The sequence below is a fragment of the Candoia aspera genome, chromosome 2 (assembly GCF_035149785.1).
Source record: "Candoia aspera isolate rCanAsp1 chromosome 2, rCanAsp1.hap2, whole genome shotgun sequence".
NCBI lineage: Eukaryota > Metazoa > Chordata > Lepidosauria > Squamata > Boidae > Candoia > Candoia aspera.
The window spans coordinates 178425850-178441467 of NC_086154.1; the positions used below are offsets into that span (position 1 = coordinate 178425850).

At 38.6% G+C, this 15618-nt stretch overlaps 1 protein-coding gene across 6 annotated transcripts in view; it reads left to right on the forward strand.

Annotated features, from left to right (window-relative positions):
* The window catches only part of SUSD1 (sushi domain containing 1), a 55505-nt gene that overhangs the window by 13533 nt on the left and 26354 nt on the right, over positions 1-15618 (forward strand). For 3 of the 6 annotated variants that reach the window (XM_063294971.1, XM_063294966.1, XM_063294970.1), the window contains exons 5-13: positions 762-941; positions 2148-2327; positions 5083-5174; positions 6057-6252; positions 8295-8392; positions 9422-9608; positions 11415-11508; positions 12935-13193; positions 14697-14736. In XM_063294971.1, coding sequence (XP_063151041.1) covers positions 762-941; positions 2148-2327; positions 5083-5174; positions 6057-6252; positions 8295-8392; positions 9422-9608; positions 11415-11508; positions 12935-13193; positions 14697-14736 — 1326 coding nt within the window. Of the gene's footprint in view, positions 1-761; positions 942-2147; positions 2328-5082; positions 5175-6056; positions 6253-8294; positions 8393-9421; positions 9609-11414; positions 11562-12934; positions 13194-14009; positions 14166-14696; positions 14737-15618 lie in introns of those variants that run through there. The other 3 variants (XM_063294967.1, XM_063294972.1, XM_063294973.1) reach the window with 3 other exon arrangements.

A 15618-nucleotide genomic window follows, 5' to 3' on the forward strand; every position in this document is an offset into this window, starting at 1 on the left:
TTCTTCTCCTCTTTCCCAATTCAATTTTTTAAGATCTCCAGTTCCAATTTTTAATACATTTCTTTCATACATTCTTTTAAGTTCTATCTGAGTTTGGATTTCTAAGTTCTGGAATTCAAATAGGTCAGTGGTTCCAATTGATGGCATGGCAGTCTCAGTCTGACGTGTCCTTTGAGATGTCTCCTGCTGGCTGAATAGACAAAGATGTCTTTGGCACGGAGGAGAGTTTTGCCCCCAACACTGACCTGGTTATCCAACTGAACCCAGAAGCTAGAAATAAAAGTAACTTCTGTGTGTGCGCTTCTCCTTGCTATCTCTGTTAAAAAGAATATTAAAAAACAGAAAAAAGAGAATTTATGTATTCTCTTTTAAAAAAAGAAAGAAGTGTTACAACAGTGACCCGTAGTCACAGTTGAGGGTTCTCATAAACGATACATTCATCAGTTGGAAAGCAGCTACTGCCTTTTCTTAAATGAACACACTGAGTAAACAAAGGTTTATAGCCATTCGTATTTGTTTATCAGTGGCATGGATAATGCTGGTGAAATACCCCCCTTCAGCTCTCTCTCTATACCCCAGATCTTCCTGAGCAGATTTGGGAAGCAAGAAGTGGAAAACAGAAGTCCCATTACACTAGCAGAGATCTATTTATATGACGTTAATGATGTAAATCAATGAGAGATGTAGCTACTTATTAAACTACTTGATGTATGTTCAACTTTCAACGCTCATCTTTTTTTTTTAATCTGCTGTCCCTATAGAAATTGACTGTGGAAAACCACCGTGGCTACCAAATACAGACATTATCTGGGATAACAGCACAACCTTAGGGAGCACAATATACTATAAATGCAGAAATGGATTTCAGTCTTTCGGAGAGCATAATTTTTCACAATGTAAAATCTCTCGCAACTGGGAAAACATTATTTTTGAATGCAAAGGTAAACATATTGTCTGTAACTTTCATTCAAGTATTCCTTACAGGTGAATAAAATCAAATATCAGCTCCGAGTTCAGGACCATATCTGATCTCTGAACCTTTTCTGCAGCCTGTGGAGCCTCTTTTTACCATAGCTGTCCAAAATTGGTGACACAATTTCCTGTCATTTTGAGGCAGGAATGCTGAAAAACTAGCATATAACTTAACATACAGTTAATACTTTGAATATATAAAAACACCCTCCCCCTCAATAGAAAAAAATAGAGAATTCATTCCCCAGCTAGATACTGACATGGCCTTGCCCACATCCTGTCCATTGTCATGGTACCAGAAGGTTGCTTCTACCAGCATAAATAAAATTCTCTTGCTGGGGAAAAAAGTCTCATGACTATTGTCAAGTTGTTCATTCCTGATAACAGCGACCAGTACTAGTTTAGAATCAGAATGGTTACATGAAAGTACATTTTAGGTAGATGACTCTCATCCCATCCATTCTAATCGTTATTTCTTAGTTTCCATTTTATCTTTGGTTGTGGGCAGAGTCCCATTCAGATGTTCCTTATCTAGACAACCATATTCTCCTGCCAATATTACTTAGCAGGCTGTTGCAGCCATCCACCCATTGAATGTAAGTGTTTGCAGCATGGAAACCTTCATATATGCAACTGTTCATATATTGTTTTCATTATCACTTCATATGAAAACCAGTGTGGCTTCAGTGCTGCAGACATTTATGCTGAATGTATGTGTATCAGCCACCCATAGCCAATGTCACTGAAATGACACTGGTTGGGGGAGAGTTTATTTGGAGTTCTTGAAGGCTCCAGATAACAAATGTCTAAATGAGGCTAATATTAGGGCCACCAGAACTGAGCTGTAAAATTGTGCACCTCTGATTGATATTATTCATTTTATTTAAATTTGTTTTGATCCCACTTTATCCTAAAAATACAGTCCCAAAGTGGGAAGATTATTGTTGGCCAAAGCTGTCTAACATCCTCCAAGTAGGAATTAGAGGGGAGTTTTACAGTAGCAGTCTCCTCACCACACCCTGCCTGCCACAATTAGTGGGATTTCAGGACAAATTATAGAACACAGTGGAGAAATTGCACTGTTAAAGAATCCATTTAAAATAAAGGAATAAACCCTCATGATGTAATATTGCGAAACGTGTTTCTTAATTAAAATTCCTTCTTATCCCATTTAGAAATAACCTGTGGCCAACCTCCTGTACTATCTTTCTCAAACATGATATGGAATGGAACTTCTCAACTGGGAAGCACCGTAAAATACAACTGCATGAAAGGTTTCTATTCCACAGGCACAAAAAGTCATTCTGTTTGCACCAGAAATGGATCTTGGGAAATGTTGGATTTAAGATGTAAAAGTAAGTGCCTAATGAAATCCTCAGTGTGATCGTAGAAGTTATGTTAATTATTTGTTTTGTTTTACTGCTATAGCATTTATAATGCTATAGTGGGAATATCACTCTGAAAACAGATTGAAAGCAATATTACAAGTATTTCCTGATCTAGGAGTAGAAAAGATCTGTTTGAATTCCCCAGATGCAGTGCTTTTCCAAATATCTGAGCTACAGTTTCACATTTTCAAAGAGATCTCCCACTTCCCCAGGGTTCATTTAGACTGGTTTTTCTTCTCTGTGTGTGTGTGCACGAGTGCACGTGCATGTGTTTCAGCAGCTGGCAGCACTTGGCTGATCTTTTCTGGATTCAGAAGCTAAGCTGGGTCATGCTTGGTTAGTACTTTGATAGACAATCACCAGGGAATTCCAGGTTTTGGAGGCCAGACTATGAAATAGAAAAGACATCCTGGAAGGATAGCAAACTGCTTCTTGCTATTGCCAAGAAAAATGCATGGATGAGTCCATACAGTCATCAAGCATTGAGCTTGACTTGAGGACATCTTTAACTTTTCTTCTGAATATTCTCAGGTGGTGACTTGATGGGCCAGTTTAGAAAGGCAGGCCTATACAATCTCAAATTGACATGCATAATGACATGGTAGCTAATCCAGACAATTTTAACAATAAAAAAGATTCTTGACAAACACAATAGAACTGAAGGTGAATATTTAGAACAGTCCTCCCGTTATCCCTTAGGTACTAGCTTTTGTTGCTGAGATTGATTATGCTGCGATGCAGGTTGGACCAGTAAGTCAAACTATAGCGAAATGAAGTCTATTACCCATGATGCATTTGCCATTCCAAGTTTTTGATTTTGTCTCAGCCGGTCACCCTTTCCCTTAATCTGTTTTTAGGACTGCTTTGAAAAGAAGGGTTGTGAAGTTTTTATGGTACAGTTTTGAGGTCTTGCATTTTAATAGAACAGTACTGGCATCCAGTGGCCTTCTTTGTTAATAGCACACATGCAGCAAATCTAGTAATGCAGATTGAAACTAAACTGGGCACATAATGATAATGTGAAGTTAAGAGAGTATGAGTCTTCTGGAGCTCCTGTGTCTTGCAAGAGCTTCATTTTCAGTAATGCACAGAGCGATCCTTTTGGTTCAAGTTCATTGTGGGTGGGGAAAAATGAAGCCTCCATTTTGTCATATATCTGAGCCTGTTGGAGCTTCTTTTTGATCCAGAAGAAATTGTAGAGTTCGGTAATATGAATTGGATTAGTGATTTGGAAGGTAAGAATAAATTCTTTATTTATAAATTGGGCAGAGTGTGCTTTTAAGTTATGTATTTAATGCATGTTGCATTGAAATACTACTAATCGGTATTTATAAATACGTCTTTACTGAATTTTTGTTTAATCTGGTTTTTGATCTGCAATAAAGTACTGTACATCTGAACTTTATATTCCTAAGTGTGGGAAATAGTCTGCAGTGGTTTCCAAAGTCTTGTATCATCTGTGACATATTTCTTGTGTGAATGTGTGAGTAGCGAGGGGAGAAAGAAAATGCTATGTCTTTATGCTTCCATTTTCGGCTGTGGATACAGTTTTCCTGTCATCATATTTGTGGCATTTAAAATTAGATGGGGTGTAAAATATTCAGTTTTTATTTTACTACAAAAATACAGTGGGATCACCTCTCCCTGAGAACGTTTGCTTATCTCACCAGAGAGGATAGGGTGGGCATGCTCCAGGTCCCTCCCCTTAAATATTGCCATCTTGTGGGTCCTAGGAAGCATGCCTTTTCCACTGCAACCCCTGGAACACCCTCCCCGCTGAGATCTGTCCTACCCCCACCCTTTTACCCTTCAGGACAGTGCTTAAGACCTGACTCTTCCCCCAGGCGCTGAGGTAGGGTGAGGTCAGAGCAGGATGAGAATGTGGTGAGTTGGGTCTGTGAAGTGTAGTTGTGGCACCAGGATTTTCTGGTTTTGGTTTTAGTTTATTTGGGTTGTAAGCTGCCCAGAGTTTGGTTTTAAGATGGGCGGCTATACACGTTTTAAACAATTTTTTTTAAAAAAATCCACTTTTCTTCAGTGGGCCTTGAAGAGAATGGTTAAATATCCACTGACTTAGAAAGGTAGGAGGAAAAAGCCAAGGGTTTAAATCCCAGAGTGGCTTTGATTGTTGTGAACTGCGGAAGGCAGTTCTCTTACGTATATATGGCTTCATTCAAGTCAGTAACGAAGTACCTAATTTAGCTGAGCTGTGTCTAGGAGTCTTCTGCTGAGTAAATCAGTTCCGGAATAAGGGGTCAGTGTCTGGAGAGCCAAGATTTTCAGCTGTGTCTGGGGCAACCTAGTACTGATCAGTTAATTTATATTCTGCCTTCTGATTTAGACCTTTATTTTCCCCTCTGCTTCTAGCTGTATTGTTAGTCATTATGACTTTATATTAACACCTTCTTGAGAGCAGCATGGCTCTTAATACCAGTTTAGGGAACAAAAGTGGAAAAGTAGCTTTATGCTCCTATCTATCTTTTGGGCTGTTGACAGGCATCTGGTTGACTGTCATGGAAAAGTATAATAATTATTAATAATAATAACAATATTGGACTAGATAAGGCTTTGATTGCTCTTCTTACACTCTTGCCATTTTAATTTATAATTGATTAGCAATACATGATAAAAATAAGAAATTAGCTTGATAAATGGCTTTTTCTTACAATTTTTTCTGGGGAATGTATATGTGATTGATTTTTTTTTTGGTCTTCTTTTGTAGAAGTGCAAGACTTTGTTAATGTTACATGGAAAGACCCTTGTGTGTCATGGAAGAGACATTATGGAAGTGCTGGAGTAAATGAAACCTATCAAGTTCGTGAGACATTTGATGTCTTCTGTCTTTGAAAGATAGAATTGTCTTTGTTACCTAGTACAGGCAGACTGTCTACTGTAGGTATGAGTGTATAAGCATTTATTAAAATGCTGGTAATAAAGGCAAGTGATTTTTGAAATAAAGTTATTTGGATGGCTCTTGCTGGACACTGGACAGAATTGTTCTGAATTCGTTGTAAACTTTCAGGAGACAATTGTACTTGTGTAGAACTGCTTCTTTCTTGCCCAAGAGGCTTTGGTAAAACAAAACCATTTTTAATGCAGATTTATTATCTTGATCTAGTTTCTTGCTGTCTCTGGAGTTATAAGAATATATCTGCACTATAAACCCCTTTAAATTTTTGCCAGTGTAATTGCCATGCCTTCCCAGACAATTACCACTTCGCCATGGTGAGGTGGTTCACTGACGTGAGAGTAGTTCTGAGGCAATGCCGGCAGGATTATGAGCTTCTGGCAGAGTTACCTTCGCTTGTAGGATCGAAGGGGAAGGGATGAAGCAAATCTATAGTGGGTTTTGGGGCATATGAAATAAGGCGATCTTAGGTGACTGTGCTTGACCAGGCTGAGGGAATTTGAGAAGGGGAAGGATAGCAGATGGATGGGGTTAAGCAGATTACAGAAAAGGATGGTGAGCATTCATCAATGTACATACCAGAAGTTGAGCCCAACTCAGTGTCATGTAATTTAATCAATTGCCGTAACTTTTATATTCAAATAATTTTGGAAATCTATATTGTGATGCAGAACTATGATCTCTAGATTCTCTGGAGAGTTTTAATTAAACTTTATAACAATTTATATTCTACAGATAGATCTTGGACTCTTGCTTTTTAGAATTTATTTCTTTTATCTTGCTTACAGGTTACTATGTGGATGCTAGGGAATGAATCAAAGGAAATCACAGATATGTTGATCAAACCTCCTGCCACGGAGATGGCTGTAAATGTGTGTCTGCAATTACATCAACACTCGAATTACACTGTGGAGATTATTGCGGACTCCATCAATTTGCTTTTACGGCTCAAAATAACACATCCGGTAATACTTCCAGTGGTTGGTAGGTTCCCTATTTCTAGAAAATACTGATATCCATAATAAATAGATAATTTACCTTAAAAATGGTATTGTGGAACACAGAGTACAGACCTTTTAATGATGAGAAAGAAAGGGAAGTTCAGGGGTTTTTTTAGCAGTTTGTATTGATGTTGATAGTTCTCCCAGGGAGAGATTTTGTTTGTATTTTATGGAAACACAATTCTGAAATATACACACACTGACACAAACTCGTTTAGAAGCAAACTGGTATAGAAACAACCTGGGAGGTAGCAGAACTCAAGCTCTTAAACTTGTATGTGTAAAGGTGATCCTAGATTTGATTTTCTTACATACCTACAGCAAAAATTATTCTTTATTTTTATTTCTATTTATAATATTTCTATTGTATTTTATTATTCTGATGGTTTTAATCATTTGTTGTAAACTGCCCAGAGGCCTCCGATGGGAGGAGATGGGCGGGGATAAATTAGATAAATAAATAAAATAAATAAAAAGAATGTGTTCCTAAATATTGAGTGAAGCTTCAGCATGTCTGGGGGTCTCTTTATATTGCTATTATTACTGTTCACTCTGTGCAATTTGTGGCAGTTTTAAATAATTTAATTGCCTTTGAAAATTGAAGCCTGAGTCTCTTAGAGAACTTTAGCTTCTACTTCTAAAGCTATAATTCCCAGAATTCTTTGGGAAATGGTAATAACTATTAAACCAGTTCATTTGTAGTGTGAATATTTCCTAAGATGATGATTTTGAAGGAAAAAAAAATGTTCTTCATGCCTTAAAATTATAATGGACATGACAAGAATCACACTACAGGGATTATTAATATAGTGTTTCCAAATAACCCAGACACTGCTATGCAATTCTAACACTTCTGGAGGGTACCAAGTGGGATTTAACAAGCAACGTTTTTTCTGTCTGCAGAACATGAACACTTTTCTTCTCTTAGTAAAAATTGTAAAAGCTAAAAGTAATGTTCCCATTGAGTCATGCTTCAATCCTGTGCTTTGCCATTGGCTTCTGTGATGTTTTTTCAACCTTCCAATGCAACCTGTAGCTCCAGTACATCGTGGTAGTCTCCCATCCAAGTATTGCCTCCCATCCAAGTATTAACCATGTTCAATGCTTTGCTTTTCAAGATCAAGCAAGGTTAGCTAGGTGCTGCTACTTAGTTTAGCTGAAATATACTGTGTAGTTTACAATGCAAAACTGAATGGTGAACTGAGGAGTCCTTGGTGCTCTCTATGCCTGGTTGTTTGCTTGCAGGCGTTTCATTACCCGACTAGGTAACATGATCAGTGCTAGTGAGTGGGGGGTTTGCTCGCTGTTTAGGCATTCATGCAGGAAGAACAGTTGTTCCTTGGTGGAGGTTTGCCTGCATGCAGATTTCTCCTATTTGTGTGCTTTCTGAAGTGTTTGATGCCCATATGTGGTTCCAATAGAAGAGAATATATGTAGCTCAGGGCTGAACTGTTCTGAGTCCTTGGTGCCTGGTTGTTTGATCATAAGGTAGTACTTATGATCAGGAAACAGAATATTCTGTATGATTCAGAGGGGGAAAAGAGCATTTCAAATACAGTGTATTTCAAAGTATACATTGGCTTAGAAAATAGACTGCTGAAGAAATAAAAGAAGATATAAAGTCCTAGAAAGATTGAGAAAGGTGTAGAACAAAAGAGTAAATGCAACTGGAGAATAAGTGTATGTGGTATTTAGAGACAGGAAAGACAGTTTCTTTTGATCCAAAAGCAATGAGGCAAGACAAGGAGCCAAAAGGGAATGGCTTGGCTAGAATCTTGAGAATTACTGTATATATCAGTAAGGTCTTCTCTGCCATTGCGACATTTTGATCTGAAAAGACTGAGAATCAAGGAGAAGAGTAGACTGTAGTTTCATGTGCTGAATTGCTCTAACCAGCCAGTTGTTTTGGCCCCAGGCCTCTGCTTTTATATAAATTCAATATTTTTATTAATAAATTATCCCGATAAAAAGTAAGATTTGTGAGCATTTAGTTCAGTGTCTTCCCCTTTCCCTTTTTCTTTCCAGAAAAGACAGTTGAATTCAACAACATCTCCATATTTAATGACACCTGTATTAAATGGCAGAGAGTACCAGGAAGAACACAGTCTGAGGAAACCTACCTAGTAAGTTAGACGCAGTTGCAGTTGAATGGAAAGTAATGGAAAAGCTTTGAGAAATACTTCTTTTCACACTTCTTTTTGATGGTGCTGCAAGAGTGGCATTGTTGTTGTTTGAAATACATAGGCTGACCCAGCCTATGATTCAGATTCAGAGGCTTTGTTGATTTTGCTAACCCTTTAGATGCCTGTTCAGAAGCCAAAGTGGGACTAAAGGTATAGTGTAGGTTTATGTAAGAAAAACATGTCATGTCGTTTTCACTTAAGAGTTTTTGTCAGGTGGCATAGAATTACAAGTATTCTTATGCCTGTTCTGAAGAAGGCATACCCTTTTCTCTTCATAGATTGTGGTACACATTGTCAAAAGTTGAATAGGCCTGTAAGGTATAAAGCTGGGGCCATTCTGGTGTTGAAGAACTACAGTTCCCAGTAGCACCAGCCAGCCTTTATAAACCTAAAGAACAAGGCAATCTACCTCCTACTGTAGAAGAATGTGAGGTGGGGGTGGGCTGGGCTCATGTACTTCCTTGGTCTGGTGAATGATTTGCAGATGCAGCATTTAGCTTTCTTATGAATGCATGCCATGGATTTAAAGTTGATCTCTTTTTCCTTCCCTTGTCCTCTCTGCCCAGTGGACTGCTCAAAATAGACATCACTCTTTCCAGAAGTCTGAACAAATCACCTCAAAGAGTTTTGAAATAAGGCTCAGGACATGGATTATTTATCATCTAGTTTGGCACTTGCTGTTTCTTTTCTGCCACTGGGTACATTTAGCCCAGCCTTCTCAATCCAGTACCTTCCAGGTGGTTTGGAATGATCCATGTTGGCTAGCAGTTGTAGTCCCAACATATCAAGAACCCACCAGGTTGGGGAAAGCTGCTTGGAGACATACATCATGCATTGTATATGATTTTTTCTCTCAAATTGTACATTTTTTCAGTACACATATTTAGACTGTCCATTAGTGTCAGATATGTTTAATTCACAGCATAATTCAAAGTATCAGATATGTTTAATTATGCATTCTTGTTACAGATTCACCTAGTGGGTCTACGCTGGTATCAGAAGGAATTCAGTCATGAGATGATTCTTAACTTCACCACAGGTTCTTGGAAGCCAGAATTGTGCCTCAATTTATCTTCAGGAAGCAATTACACTGTAAACATCTCTACTGCTAACCTAAATTATAGTGTCCTCATCCATTTGAGCATCCCATTAGCGGGTAATGCCTTGATTTACATTTTTTCTTGTTTTTCTTATCTCAAGGTTATCCCTTCAGTATGAGAATCTACAGCAACTTAACATACTTTGCATCCTTCAAAGCCCTGCTCCTTTGTTTGGTTAAATAACATCATATACAGTCGAATTTTCAATGTTCCTGCATAAATATGATCTTAAACATGACCTGTTTTCCCCACAAGTCATGATTGCACATAAGAAGCAAGGTAGAAGATCTTTAAATTTTAATAGAAGTGGGAGATAATGGTTGAACCCTCCTTCCTCCAGTGGCTCTTCATCCCTTTTTGATGAGCATAATTAATAAGCCTGCCACACAGAAAGCAGCCTTGGCACATGTTTTTGTTTTTCTCCCAATCTGCGATCATCCACTAGGTGAAGCTCTTTGTCTTCAGCAGATAAATGTGTTTCAGCATCTTCAGGGCTGTTATTTTCTTTAAAAGCTTGCTATGTCAGAATCTGTAAACTTAAAAAACTTAATCACTGCACTACTGTTTCTAATTGTACAGCAGCTTTCCCTGAACTGGACTTCTCCAGGTGTGCTGGACTTACCCTTCCAGAATTTCCAGCCAAAATGATAGGGGTTGGATTTGAAAACATCTGGAGGACCTCAGTTGGGCAGACTGCTATGTGATTCAGGAGGAGTTCAGATTGGTCTAGAGGGGGAACGGAGAATTCCAGAGTTTTGCACAATATTCTATTTCTGAAGCAGTGAGTTTTGCTCATCCCTAACTTGCATCTGCTAGTGAAAAGAATTTAAAATTAAAATAATATTCCCCCAGGTACTGGGAAACTCTTCAAGTGCCATCTGGAATCTTGCTGAATCCATTAGTGAGTCTTTCTAGGGTGTGCTATGGTTATAATAATCATAAATATATAATGGAATGTGTTTATTTATACCCTGCCTTTATTTATTTTTTTTATAAATAACTCAAGGTGGTGAACATACCCAATACTCCTTCCTCCTCCTATTTTCCCCACAACAACAACCCTGTGAGGTGGGTTGGGCTGAGAGAGAGTGACCCAGCTGGTCACCCAGCTGTCTTTCAGACCTAAGGCGGGACTGGAACTCTCAGTCTCCTGGATTCTAGCCCGTTGCCTTAACCCACTAGACCAAACTGATGGTCAGTAGTTCATTTGTAGGCAAGGACCAAATATGATAAAATGCATACAGGCAGTTTTTTACACACTAAAAGTTACTATATAAAACATTACTGATTGGTCTGTCCCCCAGTGACAATACGTTTTTAAAACAGCCTTAATTTATGTCCATTTGGGTTATTTTTAAGCCTTGGCAGTAGTGGGAAAATTCCTGATCAGGGAGAAATACTTGTCACTTTTTCCTTCACACCGAGGTTAAGGGTAGAGGTTTGGGGACCGTATGAGGAAATGGGCATCTTGGGAGAATGGGCAGAAGTTGCCAAAACTGCTGGTAGGCTAAGCTTTTTTAGCCAATAGATAAAAAATGGCTTTAAAAAAAAAAGCTTTTGGTGTGGACTAATCTTATTTTTATTTATTGCTGTTATATTGCTGCTGCATTTGGGATGACCTCAGTTCAGGAAAAAAAAATCTATATGCTGCTTTTGTTTAAATAAGGCTGAGTTTACCGTATTTTTGTTCTGTTTTGTTGTTGTCAATTCTGGTACAGATTTGATTTTTCTGCTTGCAAGTTATTTTGGATTCCTAATGAAGAGTGTGAAATTTTAAAATGAATGAATGAATGAATGAATGAATGCTGAATGAATAAATAAATAAATGCTATAGTAATAAGGACCACCTGTTTCTTTTTTAGATCCACCATCCCCAGAAGTAGAATTCATGTCAACACAAGGCTTTATACCATTATTGAGCTTTGTGAAAGGAGAAGGGAGAAATGGTCCAATCAGGTCTCTGGCTTTTACGCTACATATTTCAGACACCCAAGAACACTTACTTTCATGTAATTGTTTTGTTTTTTAATGTTACTTGCTCTGATTATTTTGTTTCCTATCCTTTCAAATATTACTATCATTCAAGGAAATGATAGAAAGTCCCTCTCTTGGGGGAGATGGGCGGTAATTAAATTTGAATAATAAATAAATAAAATAAAATAAATAAAATACTATATTATACATCCAGATTTGTTCCATTTGCAGATGGATTGCTGTTTAACACCCCAAAGTCCAACTTACCAGATCATTTTTGTTAATTAATTCAGACAGTTGTATCACTCTTGAGTTTTGTACAGAGACAGCTATAACTTCCATTTCACCATAGCCACAAACATTGATTCTGGGAGGTTTTTGAAGTTAAGGAGTAATGAGGTTCATTTAATTTGCATTAAGTAAGCTGTTTGTCTTGGAAAGGGAGTGTCTCCTCATTCACTGTTCCATTTGGAGGCCTTGGATATGGGCTGCCAAGCCTCAGAATAATTACATGAAGTCTGGGCAGTGTTCAGAAAGAGTGGGGCTGATTTCTGTGAGGCTCTAGTTGAAATGGGTAATGTGGTATTATTAACTCACAATGCTTTATCAATAGCAGTGGTGGCTACTAGATTAAGGGTAGGTTTGCTTCTTGCAAAAGTGGATTTAGGGACTTCAGCCTTTGTTCTTTGAAATAATCCAGTGAAGTTCACAATTGATTTGATCCTGGATCTCCCCAGGCGTAGTCCAAAACTGTAGCTATTGCATGTAAGCGTCACTGACAGATCCTGAGTGCCCCAGCCTTTAGCTAAGAAAGAGCAGGCCTTTAGAACAGAGGGATGGTGCATAGCTCTATGTGGACAACATAGAGAAGCTTTGCATTACCGAAAATATATATCCGGTACTATATGAACTTCCTCTGTAGCCCAGAGTCTTTCAGAAATAAAAGTTCTGCATTTGTTCTTTGCAAATCCTTAATTGGTTTTCATTGGTATTACTCAATTGCTTAAGATTTCAGGTTGCTTTATTAGAACATTATCCACTCTTCTCTTCCTTGCAGTTTTACTTACCTGCATTGTGAAAAAGAGAATAGAATCTGGTATCTACAGTAGAGGTTTTTGCATATTCAAAGGTTTTGGCTTGTTTTTTGTTACTTTTCACATGCACAGAAGGCCAGTGGCTTTTGCAGGTGCATGAAGTACTTTCAGTCAGGGTATTATCATCTCTGGTGGCTAGGGCTGGAATGGAGCTCCTGCAAATAAGGAGGGTCACTTGTATACAAACCATTTAATGGTGACCACCTGAGCAACAACACTGAAAGCATTTTGAAGAAAATCAGTGTAGGCAGCGAAATTCAATAGGAATAAAAATGGCTTTTAGCCTGACTTGATGCTTCTCTTTTTCTTTCTAGTTCTTACCAAGTGATTGTCATTCCTGGGATTCCACTCTGCAACTTTAATTGCTATTCCTTGACTAACCTAACCTACTTCAGCAAAGGTTCAGAATCCGATAGCTATGTGACAGCTGAATTCTCAGCCAAGAGCATTCCTGAGAACAGGTTAAACTTTGTCCTTGGAGACCGACTATATTATGGGGGATTTTACAATGCTCCCCTGAAACCAAGAAAAGAATATTGCATTGTACTGAGGACTGTCAGCAAATGGAATGAGGTAAGAATACTGTTAAAATTTGTTCCATTCTTTTGCTTGATTTATGTTTGCATTTTAACAGGTCCTGGGCAGCTTACAAAATAGAACTTGGTAATAAAATAAATTGAAAACACAGGCTTTCAAACATGACAATATACAAAGAGTATAATAGCAGTTAGAATTAAAAACAGCATCAGAACAATTTACAGAGGTAAGAAAGTCTGAGAAATTTGGCTCTGAAATAAGATCAAGACAGATTTCAGTTCAATTGAAGAGTGATATCAGCTCAGCCACCCTAAAAACAAAAATCAGTAATTAGAGTATAATCACCAAATGGATCACTGATCAACCCTTCAATCCCAGGATCCTTAAGATTCTGAATATATTTCCTGTCAGGCATATGTGGGAACAAGGGTGGGGCCGTGTTTCTCCCCCATTTTATAAGACCTCTTTTCCTGCCCCCAAAAGTCAAAATCAGGTGATACTGAGTTCATCACTTAGTCAACTCAGTATTGGTATATTGGAATATTGAGTTGACCAGTTTGTATTATTTCTCTATTTTGGTAAAAAAAAAGTATAGAAACAGAGGGCAGGAAATGTGATGCAATGTGTTTTAAGATTCCAGATACAGATAGTGTGTGATCAAGTACAATTGTTTCCAAGGTTATTGTATGGAGAGAAAAAAGATAAGTTCAGCGATCAAATACATTTATGGTGGTACAGGTAGTCCTCACTTACTGACTGCCTCATTCAACAACCATTCAAAGTTACAACAGTATTGATAAAGTAGGTTTATGACTGGTCCTCAAACTTGCGGCCATTACAGTGTCCCTGCAGTCACACGATCACCATTCAGGCGCTTTGCAACCAACATGCATTTACAACAGTCGCAGCATCCCATGGTCATGTGATTGCCATTTGTGACCTTCACAGTCAGCTTCTGACAAGTGAAGTCAATGGGGAAGCCGGCAGGAAGCAGCAAGTCGCAGTCATGTAACTGTTGTGCTTAATGACCTGCAGTGATTCGCTTAATGACTGCTGCAGAACTGGTGTTACAAGTCTGGCATGGTCACGTGACATTTCACTTAATGATTGCATCACTTAGCAATGGAGTTGCCAATCCCAACTGTGGTTGATAAGTGAGGACTACCTGTATGTGGTATTCTGTGGCTGATCTCTTAAATGGACCACTAATCAAACCTTCAATCCCAGGATCCTTAAGATTCTGAATATATTTCCTGCAGGCATATGTGGGAACAAGGGCAGGGCCCTTGTGTGTGTGTGTGGCAGAGTGCCATGCAAAAATGTATGCATTAGGTGAAATGCATGCAAATATTGTTGTAGTTTTTTTAAAAAAGGTTTAAATTTAAATTGTGGAAATGGATTGAAAAATGTAAGATGATACATGAGAAAGTGAGGAACACCCCACTCCTAGGATTGGAAGATTTGCCCATCCCTACTGAGAATTAGAGTCTTTATGTATTGAGAAAAGAAGTAATGCACATTCATGTTTTTTTTCCTCAGATGAGAACACAGTCCTGTGTAATATGGGCCCATATCAGAGGTAGGTTTTCAGTTGAGAAACCAGGGCTGGGCTGTTGGGGGAGAGAGACAAAATTATAGGAAAAAAAGAAAGTTCCACAAGGATACACAGAAGTGGAACTCAGATGGGAGCAGCTCTTACGAAATATTTCCTCTTCTGTAATGTCAAGTGAGATACTTTTAATAGCAGTTTATTTTCATCCCACACTGTTGTATCCAGATTTAGGAGATCGAAGCTGGGAAATAATTAAGGAGATACACAAATTATTTTCAACTGGACACCAAGGCACATCAGGTTCTTTGGAATACATGGAGACCCAGTGAATTTAAAGTAACAGCAAAACTTTACTGGTTACAATGTACACTTGCTCTTTCTCACACATACACACGCTCATTCACACCCATGTCCTTCTCAGCTAGGCTGCCAGGCACTAGCTAGAGGGACGGAAGCCGCCAAGTCTGGATCCAAAGACTGGGTCAAGGAGTGGGTGGGCTTCAGGACCTCTTTTTATCCCCCCAAATTCTTGCTTTGTTGATTAGCTGAGACTGGGTTTTTTTTTTCATGTGCTCAGGCCCAACTTCCTTTGTCTGGCTCAGGTGACATTTTTTTCCTTTGTTTCCTTAAGGACTTGCTTCCTTCTTAGCTACCACCCCAAAGGGATCTCTTAGACAAGCTTCCTGGCTTTTTGTCCTGTCTGCTTAATGCCTGTTTTACCTTTAGTTATGGCAGCTTCAGCCTAGTCTCACACAGGCATGCCTTCTTTTCCCGCTTTCCAAAACCGAATCAGCCTGGAAAGGGGATCTCCAAATTCAGGCACCCACCCTTTCCAAATTGGAGGGCACTGTGTGCATCCAGAGGAGGGAAATGCCAAGACATCCCAACAAGAACCATAGGCCTGCAGTC